The 16,282-nt window shown below is 36.8% G+C and overlaps 1 protein-coding gene across 1 annotated transcript; it reads right to left on the bottom strand.

The window, feature by feature from the left end:
• Positions 1-310: 310 nt before the first annotated feature.
• Positions 311-12,021, bottom strand: LOC306862201 (bromodomain-containing protein 8-like). Its single transcript, XM_079404933.1, has 20 exons — positions 11,919-12,021; positions 11,410-11,503; positions 10,776-10,845; positions 10,247-10,296; positions 10,034-10,156; positions 9,878-9,958; positions 8,852-8,916; positions 8,524-8,648; positions 8,245-8,436; positions 7,154-7,247; positions 6,794-6,919; positions 6,501-6,640; positions 5,147-5,549; positions 4,310-4,353; positions 3,922-4,187; positions 2,169-2,261; positions 1,987-2,055; positions 1,583-1,865; positions 1,256-1,300; positions 311-851 (listed from the first exon to the last, which is right to left on the bottom strand). Exons 1-20 carry the CDS (start codon positions 11,935-11,937, stop codon positions 792-794), a joined length of 2,442 nt encoding a protein of 813 aa, XP_079261059.1. The 5' UTR covers positions 11,938-12,021; the 3' UTR covers positions 311-791.
• Between the last annotated feature and the right edge of the window lie 4,261 nt (positions 12,022-16,282).

Here is a 16,282-nt window from a genome sequence, read left to right as displayed (position 1 = left end):
TTTTATTGCATAATTTATCAGAAAAATGTCATTGCTTTATCTTATCATCCATACTTTTCTTTACTACAATCTCGCATTCACATCTGTCTCCATCCAGTCAACAACCAATGGTTTCGCCCTACTTTTTGTTTTTGATAATCTGTTTCACTCAGATGTGCATCACAATCTGGAAGAAAAGACTTGTCGTTACAGTTATTACATTCATTACACTGTTCCTCACACCAGTCTACTATAAGGCTTCAGAAGAGTTTGAATATACTACACAAGTCATAAGGTCTCTTTTTTATGATGCTTTTTTTTTATTTTTTTTAGAGCTTGAAAGTCCTTGGTTCTCCATCCGTTATGTGGAAGAATGTATTGTGAGCATTATTTAAAATAAAAATTAATTTAGTTTGGAATGACACAAGGATACAGCGTTATGGCAGAGTGAAAAAAGGGTAAAATATCAGTAACATTGTTCCCACTTAAGAAGGCATTTCAATTCAAATTTGTTGTCCTTTCGTCAGGTTTATTCCTGGTCGTATGTCAATACCTATAAAGGCACTATTCGTACACAAAACAAATCTTTAGTACTACACAACACACACCTCACAAAATTACATACACAGACACATATATGCACAGATTTTGAGGCAGTCCCATTGTTGTCCAATCCCCAACACCACGCTCCAGTGATACCCTCATGAACTTTTCTGTTTAAGCGTGTTGGCGATATGGTTCAGACAGATTGTCCTATGCTGTCAGCACTCAGTCACTTATTAGCGTTTCAAAGGAACCCACCACTGGCCCGCTCATTTCTTCATCTTCAGGTCTGCTTCTATAGCACAGCGTCGCCCCCTTGTGCCCCCGTCCTGCAGAGAGGGAAGGAGTCATGGTTGTCAAGGTCACTTTTCCCCAATTTTTGCAGCAGCTTTTCCAAATGACTTTTAATAATATGTGAGACTGAACATAAAATCAGAGAATTATGGTATGTAAAAAAATTGCTAGTAGCTTCCAGTAAACAAAAAGGTGATTTCTCAAAAAAGCAACTGGTTCTAACTTCACCCCAAAATTTAAATCCTTCATCTGTTCAACAGATATTTTAAAGAATGTTGGTAACCAAACAGTTGCTGGTAGCCATTGACCATGTCAGTCAGTGGTTACTAGCAACTGTTTGCTACCCAAGCATTCTTCAAAATATCTCCAAAAAATTTTTTGCATTGATAAGGGGTAGAAAGCATTGATAAGGGGTAGAAAAAGCAGACAGGATACTTACAAAGAGAGAGAGAAGAAATGCAGGAGACGCCATGGGAACACAGTCCTGTATGAGGATAAAGATCTGCGTCAGAGGAATAAAGAAGTCTCGAATACAAAATGCAAAAGTGATTTAAAGGTGGATGTTGCATTGAAACAGACAAGAACAGAAAGATAGGGTGAATGGTTTCATAAATGTTTGTAAAACTTGACTCGGACATCTATTGTGAATGTGATGTCTTTCATATCACTTTCTTCCCACATTATTGAATAATTTAAACTCAAATTCAATTCAGAATCTTCTGATGAAATGTGTAAAATTGCTGGGGCACCTTAAAGGCTGTCCCACCTTGTCATTGGGGTCCTGTTTGCGGTTGGCGTCTCTCCCACGCAGGCTCTTGGCACTGATGCCTGATTCCGAGGTCTGCATGATCAACTGTGTGGCTAGAAACTGCTGGATCTGCTCCAGAACATCTCTCTGCATCTCCACGGCCATGTGGAACACATCATGGTCCGAGCTGTTGTACATCACCGCATTCTGGAACATCAGCATGATGTCACGCTGGAACTCAGCTGTGGTGCGGATCAGCCCGTTCTCAATGTTCTTCTTGATGGTGGAGAGATCCATTGGCCTAAGAACCCGAAATTGTCACAAAGACTTTGTAGGTACCTCAAATTTATCTCAAAACATCAAGCACAATTGGATTCCTTATTACAAACCCTTTGAATTCACCTTCAACAATTCGCTCTCACCTGTGCACAATACTGTGGTAACCAGGGGCGATGTCATCAGTCACTGGTTGCAGGAAGACATTTGCATACCTGTTTAAAATGACCAATTATCACTCAGTTTTATCATTCTGGCTGCTCAGAACTGAAGCTTTTTGACAAGTCAGATAAAAGGGGGCGGGGTACAGAGTAATGAAGGCTCTCACCTGTGATTGGCTGCTGCTCGCCACACCAACATAATGGCTTTCTTCCAGATCTTCTGAGCCTGAATTGCTTCTTGATCTTCACTGCAGATAGAGCTGAGGAGGATGAAGATGAGAACATTATGTAATATGAGAACATTATGTTGAATAATCGTACATCAGAGTCTGTTTACACCAAGTCCGATGTGACTAAATTACACAAAAAGTATTATAGGAATAGTTCACTCGAGCATGAAAATGAGTTTGTTTCTTCATCTGAACAGATTTGGAGAAATAGCATTACATTACTTGTGACTTGTTATAACTGCAGTGAATGGGTGCCATCAGAATGAGAGTCCAAACAGCTGATAAAAACAACACAATATTCCACATGTAATCCACACGTCTCCAGTCCATCACTTAACGTCTTGTGAAAAGAAACTTCAAATTGTTGCTTCCAGCTAAAATATGAGTCATCTATCCATAATATTGCTTTCTCCAGTGAAAAGTTGTATACTATGATCTGGGAGAGAAATATGCACAGATAAAGCACCATTTACATGTGAAAACAGTCCAAAATAGTTCAAAACAAATACAGATTTTGATGTGAGAGGACAACAGGAGATGGACTTTTTCATTGGCGGAAGCATTATTATGGTTACAGACTAACTTTTTGCTTAACAAAACGTTAATTGATGGACTGGAGTTGTGTGGATTATTGTGATGTTTTTATCAGCTGTTTGGACACTCATACTGACGGCACCCATTCATTGCAGAGGATCCTTTGGTGAGCAAGTGATGTAATGCTAAATTTCTCCAAATCTGTTCTGATGAAGAAACAAACATCTACGTCTTGGAGTAAATTTTCATTTTGGATGAATTATTCTTTTAAATGTTTTTAAAGTATAATCATAATCATCAGAAATATTTACAATCAGACTTAGTGTGAATGCTCCTTAAAGGGATAGTTCACCCAAAAAAATGAAATTTCTGTCATTAATTACTCACCCTCATGTCATTCCAACCCCTTATTGTGAGCAAAGAAAACAAATAATGACTTTATCAGAAATTGTTGAATAAAGTCGTCATTTTTGTCAAATTAAGGTTGAACCCCTGATGTGACATGGACTATTTTAATGAAGTCCTTACTACCTTTCTGGGCCTTGAACATGTCAGTTGCGTTGCTGTCTATCCAGAGTCAGAAGCCTTCAGACTTAATCAAAAATAGATTAAATCAAAATTCCAAAGATGAACGAAGATCTTAAGGGTTTGGAACAACATGAGGGTGAGTAATTATTAGGCCCTTTCGCACCGCGGGAACCTTTTCATAGTACTCGAACTAATTGTGGAACTACACACTTTTTGGCATGTTCGCACCGCGGGAACTAGGAACTGTTTTAGTTCCCGGAACTGCATTTGGAGGAACTAAATTAGCTCCTACTTCAGAGTAGGGTCTAAAAAAGTTCCATAACAAACATCTACGGCTTACGTCACTTCCTAGTACCCTCCATCCTCCTGTTGTTAACGTTGTTCTTCTTTGTTTACGTTGTTGAACGCCGCGCACAAATGACGTCGCTGTCGACCGGCTTACGTCACTTCCTAGTACCCTGTCGGTGCGAATGCATCCCTTTAAATGGTACTGGGAAATAGTTACTTACCCAGTACTTTAGTACTGTACTTTTAGTTCTGGAACTAAAGCGGTGCGAAAGGGGCTAATGACAGAATTTTCCTTTTTGGGTGAACTATTCCTTTAATTATGAGAAGTTTCAGCACATACAACGGTGAGGAGGCAGGGCTGCTGGGAATGGAGTCTGCAGTTGTGTGGAGCTGTACGGAAGAGGATGCTGTGTGCATGCTGTAGCCATCTTCACTCTCGCTGGCCGGAGGATCCAACTCTGCTTCCCCCTCTGGCTCGGAGAGATAAACTCCATCTCCATCCTCTTCTCCCCCACAATCCTCGACTCCATCCCCTTCTAATCCAGCTTTCATCTCCGACACACTGCTCTCCTCAGCATCACTCACAGCTTCCTCCTCTTTCACTTCCTGTTAACGAGGAGTGTAAAAAAATACTAAAAAGGGCAGAGTTAATGGTTTCCGGGTCTATATGTACTCGTGGGTGGTACATTATGTATTAGCGTATGCAGACAGTCACAGCATCACCACACCTTTGAGTGCTGTTTTATCACAGGGTCATCTTCTGACCGTGTATCTGAAAGAGAATGGAACATCTGTGAGTTCTTACCAAAACTGTGTATAAAAGAGTGTTCAGGTTTTATCAAATTATATCACGTTTATCACATGTAATTTAAAATTCATGTTCTTAGAAATGTACTCTTTAAAATCATGTTGGTTTCATATGGGTTAAAAGTTTAAGTTTAATGACTTCAGTGTAAACATTGTGTCATTATGCATTTTTAAGGTAAACATTTTTTTTATATAAATATTATGAATTATTATTTATAAATATTGTTGTTTGTTGAGGGTCACACCACTTGACATCAACCTGAACTATCACTGTCACTAAAATTTAGATAAATGTTATTAAGAATTTCATTACTTGATTTTTTTTCTCATCTTACAACTTTGTCTTTGCCCAAAAATATATGACTTTTAATTCAGAAATAAAATTACATTCATCACAGAAGTATATACTACTGTTTAAAAGTTTGGAGTTTGGTAACATTTTGAAAATGTTTTTGCGAGAAGTCACATAAGCTGCATTTATTTAATCAATAATATGATAAAAAAAAAGTAATATTGTGACGCATTATTCAAATTCAAAATAATATGTTTTAAAATCGAATTTATTCCTGTGAGGGCAAAGCCAAATTTATAACAGCCATTACTTCAGTGTCACATGATACTTCAGAAATCATTCTAATATGCTGATTTGGTGCTCAAAAATTATTTCTTATTATTATTATCAATGTTGAAAACATTTGTGCTGCTTAATATTTTTGTGGAAATTTGCCATAACCTAGTGTAACGCAAGCACAGAATACCTGATTGAGACGGTGTCCATTCGTCAGTCTCACTTTTGATCACAGCATGTGATTCTGGCCGCCCATCCTGGGCTGCGTCAGTGTGTCTGAGGGCTTCTGGGTCTGAATGGGCTCCTGCTGTCAGTGTGGGGTCTTGAGGAACCAAGGGGATAGTGGTGGAAGGTGTGGTGTACCCCTGTGAGCAGCCACTGCTGGATCCACACATGTTAGGACCCTCTCGTTTCCCCTCTAACAGATGCAGGGAATGTGGGTCTAAGTCCTCCGAAGTGCTGGAGGGCTCAGGGCCAATGGTCCTGAAGGGGTTGGGCTCCCAAGTACCTGAAAGGTTGTGACCTGTGTCTTCACACAGAGACAGAGCGGCTTCCACCGCTGCAGCGTCCAGTGCTTCGGCATTCTCATCACCCTACATCAACACAAGATAATGTTTTAGTTTTTTTTTGTTTTTGGGCTAAGCAAGAAACGTCAGATTTTAGTGGTAATGGTTTAATGGATAATTGTGTATTTCTACAATGTTAACTAGTTTGATGCAGTTTGATGTTTTATTTTTTCATTCTGCTCAATATAATGTTTTCCTTGTGTTCAAATAGTAGTTATTGTACCTCAAAGGAAAAATTATTTTGTCTTACAAATTTTGTTTCTGGCTTCCTTTTTCAAATTCATATGTTTTCAAACTTGGAAATCCATATCCATTATCCATAATTTTGTTCTTGAAAGCCAAGCTCATCCTCACTACTGAACTACTATTGTGCACTATTCATGATTAATTATACATAAATGTGATTATATAACTATAAACATTTTTAAACAAATAAATAACTACACATACCATTCAAAAGTTGAGTCAGTATTTTTATGTATTTATTTATTAAATTTTTATGTATTTTTATATTTTTTATTTGATCATATTTATTTGTTTTTAAGTAGTTTTATTCAACAAGGATGCATTAAATTGATTAAAAGTGACTAATAGGCATAGACATTTATGTTACAAAATTTCAATTAAATACTGTTCTTTTGAACTTTCTATTCATCAAACAACCACTTTTAACATTGATAATAATGAGAAAAGTTTCTCGAGCACCGAATCAGCATATTAGAATAATGTCCGATGGATTATGGACTGGAGTAATGGCTGTTGAAAATTCGGCTTTAACATCACAGGAGAAAAAAAGACATCAAAATATATTACAATAGAAAACATTTTAAAATTGTAATAATAAAATGTTACTAATTTTACTCTATTTTTGACCAAATTATACAAAATATTAAATATTGTATACTACAAATATAACACTGAGACAAAAAAATATGTGGAATTCAAGAAATAAAAAAAAAAACTGCATGTCTGATTTACCTTCTCTTCAATAATAGCTATGATGTCCCCAACTGTCTCTAAGTCCAGCTCCTCTGCCATATAGGACACAGTCACCAGGTCCTCCTCCCCTAAAACCACCTCCTTATTATCCACTGAAGCACTGGGGGCCACATCGCCTCCTGTTTAAAGTATTACACACATACCAAACCCACTTTAGACTGCATTTAGACAAACATTTTTGTTCCAACAAAAGACAGTCAAAAGTACAAAATAGACTTCAGGCATCAGTAATGATCTAAAGACGGGAGAAGGAGAAGGCAGTGTCTAGAGACCTGTGCCGAGCGGGGCAGCGGTGTCCACTGCAGCGCTGGGGGCGGAGTCTACAGTGGCCAATGAGCTCAGCTGAGAGGGAAATTGGGCGGGGCCAGCTTCCAGCAGACGAGACAGTGTGGGAGCACCTGAGACACACGTGTACAAACACAAGTGTGGCACGACGTACCCACACACACAAACACGGTGCACAGAGAGAGCAAGCTAGGTGTTAAGCTGGAAGAGATTCCCATAACATGACTCTAATACACAAAGACAAAAAACACAAAGATGCTGATGGGACAGAATATGTCACTTTGCTTCTACTGCTCAGCTGCTAAACTGTGACATTGCTAGACACACAAAGGTGTATGAACTCATACCTGTCGCTGCTTGAGAGGCAGGTAGTGAAGAAATCATCATCTGATTCTCGTGACTCCCTGAAAGTTGACTGGACGGAGATTCTCCCTCAACTGCCTGCAATAAGGATATTCTTTAAAAAGCCACCGACTCAAAAAACATATTCCAACAACAATATTCTAGTGACAAGACATTTGTTTGTCCACACTAAAAACAAAACAGCTCTGATATGTGTGGATGAAACAGTTGTATCACTTTTACAGGGTTCCTGACATTTCCAGTCATTTGTGGATAAGGATTTTTTAAACGTTTTTATAAAGATTGCTCTCTCAAAGAATCCTTTCTAGCCAAAGAAATAATTTATATTAATGATTGTGATTTAAATATATTGAGCATACAGAATGTAAGCACATTAATATTGACTATATAAATTAGCATAATTGTTTTTTAATGACCTCTTAATATTTTATTAATATTCAGGATTTGTCAACACCTGAAAATCACAGTTTTTAGGAATTTTTTCTTTTCATTTTATCATAACATACGGTTAGGGCACAATTAATCACTACTACAGGACTGTTCAAAAGTTTGGGATCGGTCATTTTTTATTATTATTATTATTATTATTAATTATTTATTTATTTTGTATACTTTTATTTTGAAAGATGCATTAAATTGACTATTCGTGTGTAAAAAAATATTTTTCAATACATGCAGATCTATTCATTGAAGAATCCTCCAAAAGATATCTCAGGGTTTTCACAAAAAATATTAAGCAGTACAACCATTTAAACGTTGATAATAATAAGAAGAAATGTTTCCTGAGCAGCAAATCAGCATATTAGAATGATTTCTGCTGAAAATAAATTACACTTTTGAAATATATAAAAAAAAAATATATGTGAAAAAAGCTATATTGAATCGTAATAATAATTTGCTATTCTTCACTCAAAACCAGAAGAGTCGATTTAAATATCATACAATTTTAAACAAATCTTATTGGTAGCTAAACGTATTATTAAAATAGACTAAATATAATGAGCAGGATAAGTGTAGAACTTTGTGAATGAGATTTCTGTAGTTCAAGTGCAGATTCTATGTGAGGAATTCTGACCAGTCTGGGGCTGGTGGGCAGAAGACTGCCTTTCTTCAGCAGTTCTGACAGGAGAGGAGAGGGAGGTGGTGTGTTTTTCTGACCCAAAAGCTTCTTCTGCGTTGACTCATCTAGCAGTGACCCCAAACTCGCCTCTACCACTCCAGGGCCTGGCAGCTCTGTCAGAGGCACAAACACTGTTGATCCTGCCCCCTGCACCGGGGAGGAATGGTTATTAAAAGAGATAACAAATTCAAATGACAGATTTAAAATAAAAAAATTCAAAACAAAGAAACACACAGTGGTGCTAGGATCTTCAGATGGATCTCCAATGGGAAAATCCAGACTCGGAGAGCAGGTCCCAGAGGAGGAGCGCACTGTCACACTGGGCACACGTTTAGGAGTGTTCTTCACTGCCTGCCTGGCTGAAAAGAAAAGATAAACAGCTCTTACTATTAAGCATTTATGATTAACTGAAACTACATTTATGAATAACTGTTTTTGCCTCATACAGAATCTCAGATTTGCCCAATTATGTAATAAACACTTCAATATGCATTAAGTACTTTAAGACAATGTGACCAAACCAAGCAATGCTAATGACACTTTGAGGGCTTTCTTTACATACCCTGGTACGCCGCATCTGTGGCCTTTCTTTTCACTTCAGATTCCTCTTCCTCTTGTTTTCTGCTCCTAATGGACATACAGAATTGAAATCGCTAAACTGACAAACATTCACTTACAATCTTAAAAAGGACAGTTCATCAAATTGAAAATTGTATGATTATTTACTCAGCGTCTTGTTGTTGCAAACCTGTGGAATTTTTAAAGGATCTTAACATACAACAATAGTTAATAGTGACCATGGGCCGTCAAGCAATTTCAGTGTTATTGTTAACTAAAACTATAAAAACCGATAACTGACATAAAATGAAAAACTTAAAAACCTAAAAAAGAATAGGGAGATAAATACATTTAAGTTACTCAATTTAAAACATAAATAAAAATAAATTGAAGCTAAATAGAAATAGTTATTTAAAAAAACAAAAGGCACATAAACTCATTAAAACTTAAACTAAAATGAAAATAAAAACTTTAAATTGTAAAAAACTCAAAATATTAATAAATACTACAATTGTATATAAATTATTTGACCATGCGCTATATTGATATGATTTGCATATGATAGCTTTATGTGAGGAACATAATGATAGTCACTATGAACGGCTGCGAATAAAAAATATCTATGTTAATTAAAAACTAAAAAACTAAACTGAACTAAACTAAAATAAACTAAAATTTAATTAATATTATTAATAAATAATATAAATGGACCACACTGGACCACAAAACCAGTCATAAGGGTCCATTTTTTTTTAAATTGGCTGAATAAATAAGCTTTCCATTGATGTATGGTTCGTTAGGACAATATTTGGCTGAGATACAACTATTTGAAAATCTGGAATCTGAGGGTGCAAAAAAATCTAAATATTGAGAAAATTGCCTTTAAAGTTGTCCAAATGAAGTTCTTAGCAATGGATATTACTAATCAATAATTAAGTTTTGATATATTTACGGTAGGAAATTTACTAAATATCTTTACTTAATATCCTAATGATTTTTGGGTTGACGATGGATATACAGTGATTCTTACCGTACGATTTCCTCCCATAGCTCCTCGAGTTTAGAGTCCAGATGTCCTGCCTGGATGAGTTCAGTTTCTCTCTTCAGTTTCCTAAAGGGACATAGCAATACAGTTACAGTCAGCAGACAGCAGGTGACGGTCCAAGTAAGTGTGAAAATTTGGTACCTGTGCTTCTCTTGTGTGTCCCTGATCAATCGCTTCAACTCCTCTATTCTCTGCGCTGTCAACCTGCGGACGATCACATCTTCCACCGTCTCAACCACCTCCCCTTTCTCACCTCGCTTTCTCCTGTGAATGCGCACACATATACGCTCACCATTAAGTGCTGTCAGGAACGGAGTGGATACTGGAACGCAAATGAACAGGAAGTGGACTCACTTTGGAGCCTCAGTTGCCTCCAGGAGCTCGGAGTATTGTGAGGCACAATGCTGTGAAACAGAAGAAAAGAAAGAGGGTGTTATAAGTATAGTATATATCACATAATATTTAAAGAATTAATCCTTAAAGGGATAGTTCACCCAAACATTACAAAGCATGGGAAGATATGGAATACACTGCATGAGTTTTATGGACAATTTTGGTGATGGTTTTATGTTGTTCTTTTGTCCTTTTTTGGATTTGACAGTCTCCTTCCACTTTTATTGTAGTGAACTCATGTAGATTACTTGTGGATTATTATGAGTTTTTTGGACTCTCATTCTGACGGCACCCATTCACTGCAGAGAATCTATTGGTGAGTAAGGGATGTAATGCTAAATTTCTCCAAATCTGTTCCAATGAAGAAAAAAAAAAAATTAAATCTTGGATGGCCTGAGGATGAGTACATTTTCAGCTATTCTTAATTTTTAGATGAACTATTACTTTAAGTTTTCCATGTCGTTCGATTGTACTACTGCTCTCCCAATACCTTTTGAGAGAACCAGTCAGGAGGGCGTCCAGGTTCTGCAAATGGCTTGATGGCTCGGCTCACAGACACCCTAGAACAACACCCATGTACAAAACACATGATGGTGCATGTTAAATTAAAAGCCAGACTTGCTTTACTTAAATTAAACCAGTGGTTTTCAAGGGTGTCCTTTATATTTAACTGAAATCCATTTTAAGTGTAATTTTAAATCATTTATATATCTCTAAAAAACTGTATCAGTTGTGAACTTGTGAATGAAAGTTTCTTTGCTAGTTCTTATTTTAGTCTCATTTAATATATTTTGGAATGTAAAGAAAAATACACAATGCAATTTTTAATTTTATTAGGAAAATACCATATATCAAAACAAGCATTACAATAACCCAAAACAGTAAGATGTAATATCCTTTTATATGTATATATACTGAAGTTACATTTTTCTAGTTATGCCAAAAAAATTTATTTTTGTATTTTTAATTCTATCCTTAATCTTTATCCAGTAAATCACAAGCAACTGGAAACGTTATAGGGCCTTTGAATATAGTTGTGCACATTGGGGGCCTTGAAATCAAAAAGGCTAAGAACCACTGAAAGCAATGACATATATGTAAAGAAAAAATAAAAATAAAATCACCAGTTTTGGTCTCCACTCTTCATGACAGAGGAGGCCAGGCACAGCTTTTCTCTTATTGACCATGGCTCTGTTGGGCCCAAGAGCAATTTATGTTCTGTCCAAAGAATAAAAAGGCAGAATATAAAGAGAAGAAAGCATTTCAAGTGTAAACGGCATTCAAGCACATCTGGATGTGTTGCACTGCGGGACGCATTTTACAAGAGTGGGAGGGCAGTTTGGCAATTAATAAACGGGGCCATTTTAGACAGTCGGCATCTCACATTCCTCTAATAGATGATGCGCTCACGAAAGCTAGTCATAAATGTGTCATTTGTGTAGTGTCCAGCGATTCGGTCAATGAGCGTAATCAATGACTTCGCGTGTCAAATCCCGTAACACCTATGCACGCGCACCGCTAAATCCATTATGCACGCGCTTGACATGCATCAATTATAATCTGCCCTCCGCCCCACGCAGGACATTCGCCGTACATGCATGAATATGATGAAAATATAGAGAGCAATACTCACTTCCAACTCCGCTCGCCATTTTGTCATGACTGGCCTGTTTTCTATTGCTCCTTTGGCATGACAAAGTGTCTGGCTATCAAATGTAAATGTGCATATCCGGTGTGAATTTTCCAACAATCATTTTTCTCTAAAGGTGTGCATAAGCCCAATGTAGTTATGTCACATGTTTGCTGCATTTATAAAAGTCTGTCATTTTGACCAATATTTTGCGCTGGCATGCACCTATATGAGGTACATTTTCATAATACTTAGGAACTGGAAGGTATATACATGTCATTAAATATTAATTAAATATATAGGATAACGTTATCAATAATAATATTTCGTATTGGTATGCTATTAGGAGTAATCAACTGAACAAAATTCAGTTGTGAATGAGAGTTTCTTCCTGGTGCGTATTTTAATCCCATGTAAGGCATTTTTTGAAACGTAAAGAACAATCTATTATTTTTTATGTAGAAAATAAAAATTGATATTTTCCAAAACAAAATTCTTTAATTTTACAATGACTTTATATTATACATACACTTTTTGAAACCAACTATAACCAAAACAAAGTGCGTGGGGGGGGGGGGGGGGGGGGGGGGGGGCATTAATTTCAGTGTTTTTAAAACATTGCATTTGGCAGCTGTTAATAATGTGACATTCTTGTGGCATTGATTACAAAAATGTTCCATGTGCTGTGAATTAAAAAGAAAAGTAAAATAGAAAAGAATGGTTTTGGAATCAACACCAGTGCAAGCAAATGTTTACTTTGGATAATTTTATTTAAATATAATATGCCGAGGTATTATATGCTATGAAAAGCGATTTTACCTCAGCGAATAAACTAATTTGTCATTAACAAAAAAAATTGTAATATTAAGAAGAAGTAATGAGTTGGTTCATAAACAAACATTATTTTATTATCGCTTTTATTTTGACTGTCTGATCCTTACCGGAAGTGAAAATAATAAAATATATTATAAATTCAGAACGAACTCTCTTAGTCGTTTTGAATTGCCAAATTATTGATTATGGTTTCTTATTAGTCGCGAATTGTATTGTCTCTACGATTTAGCGAACACTAATATGAATGAAGTATGTACTTGAGTATTTGATGTGTGACAGATCCGTAGTCTACTTCACAAGAGGGGGATTAGCTCAGATGGTAGAGCGCTCGCTTAGCATGCGAGAGGTAGCGGGATCGATGCCCGCATCCTCCAAACTTTTCAACTTTCTGCATAATTTCTGGGAATGATATAGCGTTACTGTTATTGGTTACAATATATAATAAATATTCCACGAATAAAACAACTACTAAGCAATTGTATATATTTTTAAAAAGCACGTTTATTTGCTTAATTTAAACATGCACTGTTTTAGGTGCCCTTTGGTATGACGTATCTTAGTGTGAAACTTTTAGTCATATGGGGGCGGCCAAGATGGCGTCGTAGCAAGACAGCTCTTAAAAAACTTTGCTCAGATCCCGGGTTATTTAAAACTTCATGTTCAGAACTAACTAGAAGATACAATTTATATTATGATTTAAGTAGCCTCCTTTAATTACCGTTTTTCTGCTATTTGAGCTTTACTGAATGCGCTTTTGCCAGCTAGTCGCTAATAATAATAATAATCCACGTGCTTTTGCTATAAATTACTGCATTGTCTTGTGAATATGGAGGAAAAAGAAAAAAACTCTCCTTGCTATGCAAGGCGAACTCTAAACGCTGAATTGGATGCAGTTGTTGGACAGCCTGAGTTCACGCTTTTACCCAAAAAAAGTACACCGAGCTCCGACAGTCCTCCAGTGAGTGATGCCATGCTAATGAGATTCATGCAGAGGATGGAGGCCGTGCACGAAGAAACTTTGCGACGAATTCAAGGAGTTAAAAAACGGTACTTAACTCAAACTCTATTAAGCAGATAATCAGCTCCCTCAAATTCCACGGTGAACAGGTTTAGCATTTGAATGAAAAAACTGAGGAACTGGAAAAGAAAATCGTGGTAAGTATAATGATTCGTGACAGGTGTAATGATCTGGATGCGTATACTTTTCTTAAAGAAACACCTGTCTCAAACTTAAAAAGGTCCCTATTGGTACCAAAGGAAATTTGAATTGTGGCTGTTTTCCAATATCTAGCAATTAATTCTTTAATTTTATCTTTTACATTTGGTAATTCTAACAGTGAACTGTTAGGTTTCCACAAAGAAGCTCTGCATTGGCCTGTTACATAATCTGCCATTAAAGGGGTATTAATAAAGATAGTTTTGTGGTCGGTCAACGGGGTACATTGAATGCCGACATTCAGATCAAAATTTGACATTTTGATATGAGCCAATAATCAATATGAGATTGTCTTGAACCACTTTTATTGGCCCAAGTAAACTCTAAATTGTTAGGGAATCTCTCTCTCCAAATGTCCACCAATTCAAACTTGTCTATTAGGTCTAATAGTGCAGGACTAGAACAAGCGGTCCTTTTTGGAGGATATCTGTCCAAAGAAAAGTCTTCTCCTAGAATGAAAAATGCATTAGGAAATGTATTAGACAAATATGTAAGCTTCTCATCTAATTTGTTAAAAAAATTAATTATCCAAAGAATTATTGTACCCATTTATATTTCTGAGAATTACAGTTTGTTGGTTAACTGAAATTACTAATAAATGATTCTGACCCTAATATATCCTCACCAAATTTGTGTGTTCGGTGCCATGTGAACTCCAAATATAGTTACCCATTTGTAATCATCAAGTCGAATGACATTCCTGAAGAAAACAGAAATCTGATTTGTGTTTTTTAGCAAACAAAAAAAAAAGATTTATTTGACACTATCCCTGAGGCCCCAGGCATTAAAGGATATTAAAGACAATGACATGAACCAGATTCTATAGAACACTTTTAGCCAAAAAAAGAAGGGTTCTTGAAGACAACCTAATAATGAAATTATCTCAGTCTAATCATTTTGATTGCATGTCTCTAGAAGAAAAATCTGAAATTGCAGATTAGCAAATGAAATGGGATGAATTGTACTTATCAAAGGCTAGGGGTGCTTATATAAGATCCAGGAAAAAATGGGTCGAAGAGGGAGAACTCAATTCCGCATTTTTTTTTTTAAGCTAGAAAAGCGTAATTTTATCCTCTCAACAATTGAACAACTTTGTGTTGATGGCAAAATTGTTAAATATGCAAAGGAAATAGCAAACTACAGTGCCAATTTTTATAAGAATCTTTATAGTTCAAGGTATTCAGAGCAGACAACGTCCTCATTTCTAGACTCGGTTAATTACGTCAAGGTTATATCTGAAAGTGATAGATTTTTTTGTGATAGCATTGTTACTCCTGAGGAAGTACAAAGAGCAATTAAGAGACAATAAGTCCCCAGGGTGTGATGGATTTATAGCTGAGCTGTACAAATTATTTGCTGATGAACTTCTTTTTAGAGAAAGTATTGAAAAAAAGGCTTTACCTCCTACATTGATGCAAGGTATCTGTAATGCCAAGCCAGCAGAGGGAGCCCTCACCCGAGTACTGACTGCACGCTCCCTCTGCTGCTTCTACAGTCACGTCCTGTTTGGGATTATTTAAGCTGAAACCATGTGCTTCCTCTTCGCGAAGTATTGCCAGTTACCTGTCTTACTGAGCGTTATTCTGACTTTTCTGATTGTTTTCACGTGTATGATTCTGCCTCGTTTTCTGACCATCGATTTCACGGATTACCCTATTTGGATTGTTTGCTTGTGTGGACTGAATTCAAGGTTTGACATTATTGCCTGGCTTCTCACTTTCTATTTACGGATTATCCCCTGGACTGTTGAACGATTGGACTGCTCTTTTGGTTTTGACCCACTGCCTGATTACACGTGTATGTTTGTTGCTGTTTGTAATAAACTTCCGCACATGGATTCTAACGCCGCCTCAGCGTCTATGTTACAGAATACTTCGCCTACCATGGATCCAGCGGAGGTTTCCAACTTGCAAGCAGCATTCGCTTACCAAAGTGAACTATTGAAGAGTTATCAAGAGCAGCTCACTAAACTACAATCAGTCAACGAACACCTGACGCACTACGTACGATCCCTTCCACCTCCCATGCCATCAGTGGTAAGCTTCGCTCTTCCTAATAAGTTTGATGGAACTGCTGAGCAATGCAAGGGTTTTGTTCGTCAAGTGAGACTGTATTTTGATCATCAAAGGGATCGATTCGAGTCTGAGGAAAAGAGATGTGCTTTTCTAATGACTTTGCTCACGGGAAGAGCCCTCGACTGGGCTTCAGCTGTATGGGATACCGATCCTCTATTCAAGACATCTGTCGATTGTTTTTTACAACAAATTCATGAGGTCTTCGAATATCCCGCAGGGGGCAGGGATATTTCGACTCAAAT

This window comes from Barbus barbus (genome assembly GCF_936440315.1).
Source record: "Barbus barbus genome assembly, chromosome: 43".
NCBI classification, from domain to species: Eukaryota; Metazoa; Chordata; class Actinopteri; order Cypriniformes; family Cyprinidae; genus Barbus; species Barbus barbus.
The sequence above is the reverse complement of the archived record's forward strand: the minus strand, read 5'-3'. Positions and strand labels throughout refer to the sequence as shown.

Excerpts from the sequence above, each read along its gene's own strand:
- LOC306862201 (XM_079404933.1), bottom strand. Across the intron at positions 7,248-8,244 it reads TGCCCACCAGCCCCAGACTG|GCAGTTGAGGGAGAATCTCC; the intron begins GTCAGAATTCCT and ends TCCTTATTGCAG. Across the intron at positions 6,641-6,793 it reads CGCTGCCCCGCTCGGCACAG|GAGGCGATGTGGCCCCCAGT; the intron begins GTCTCTAGACAC and ends TACTTTAAACAG.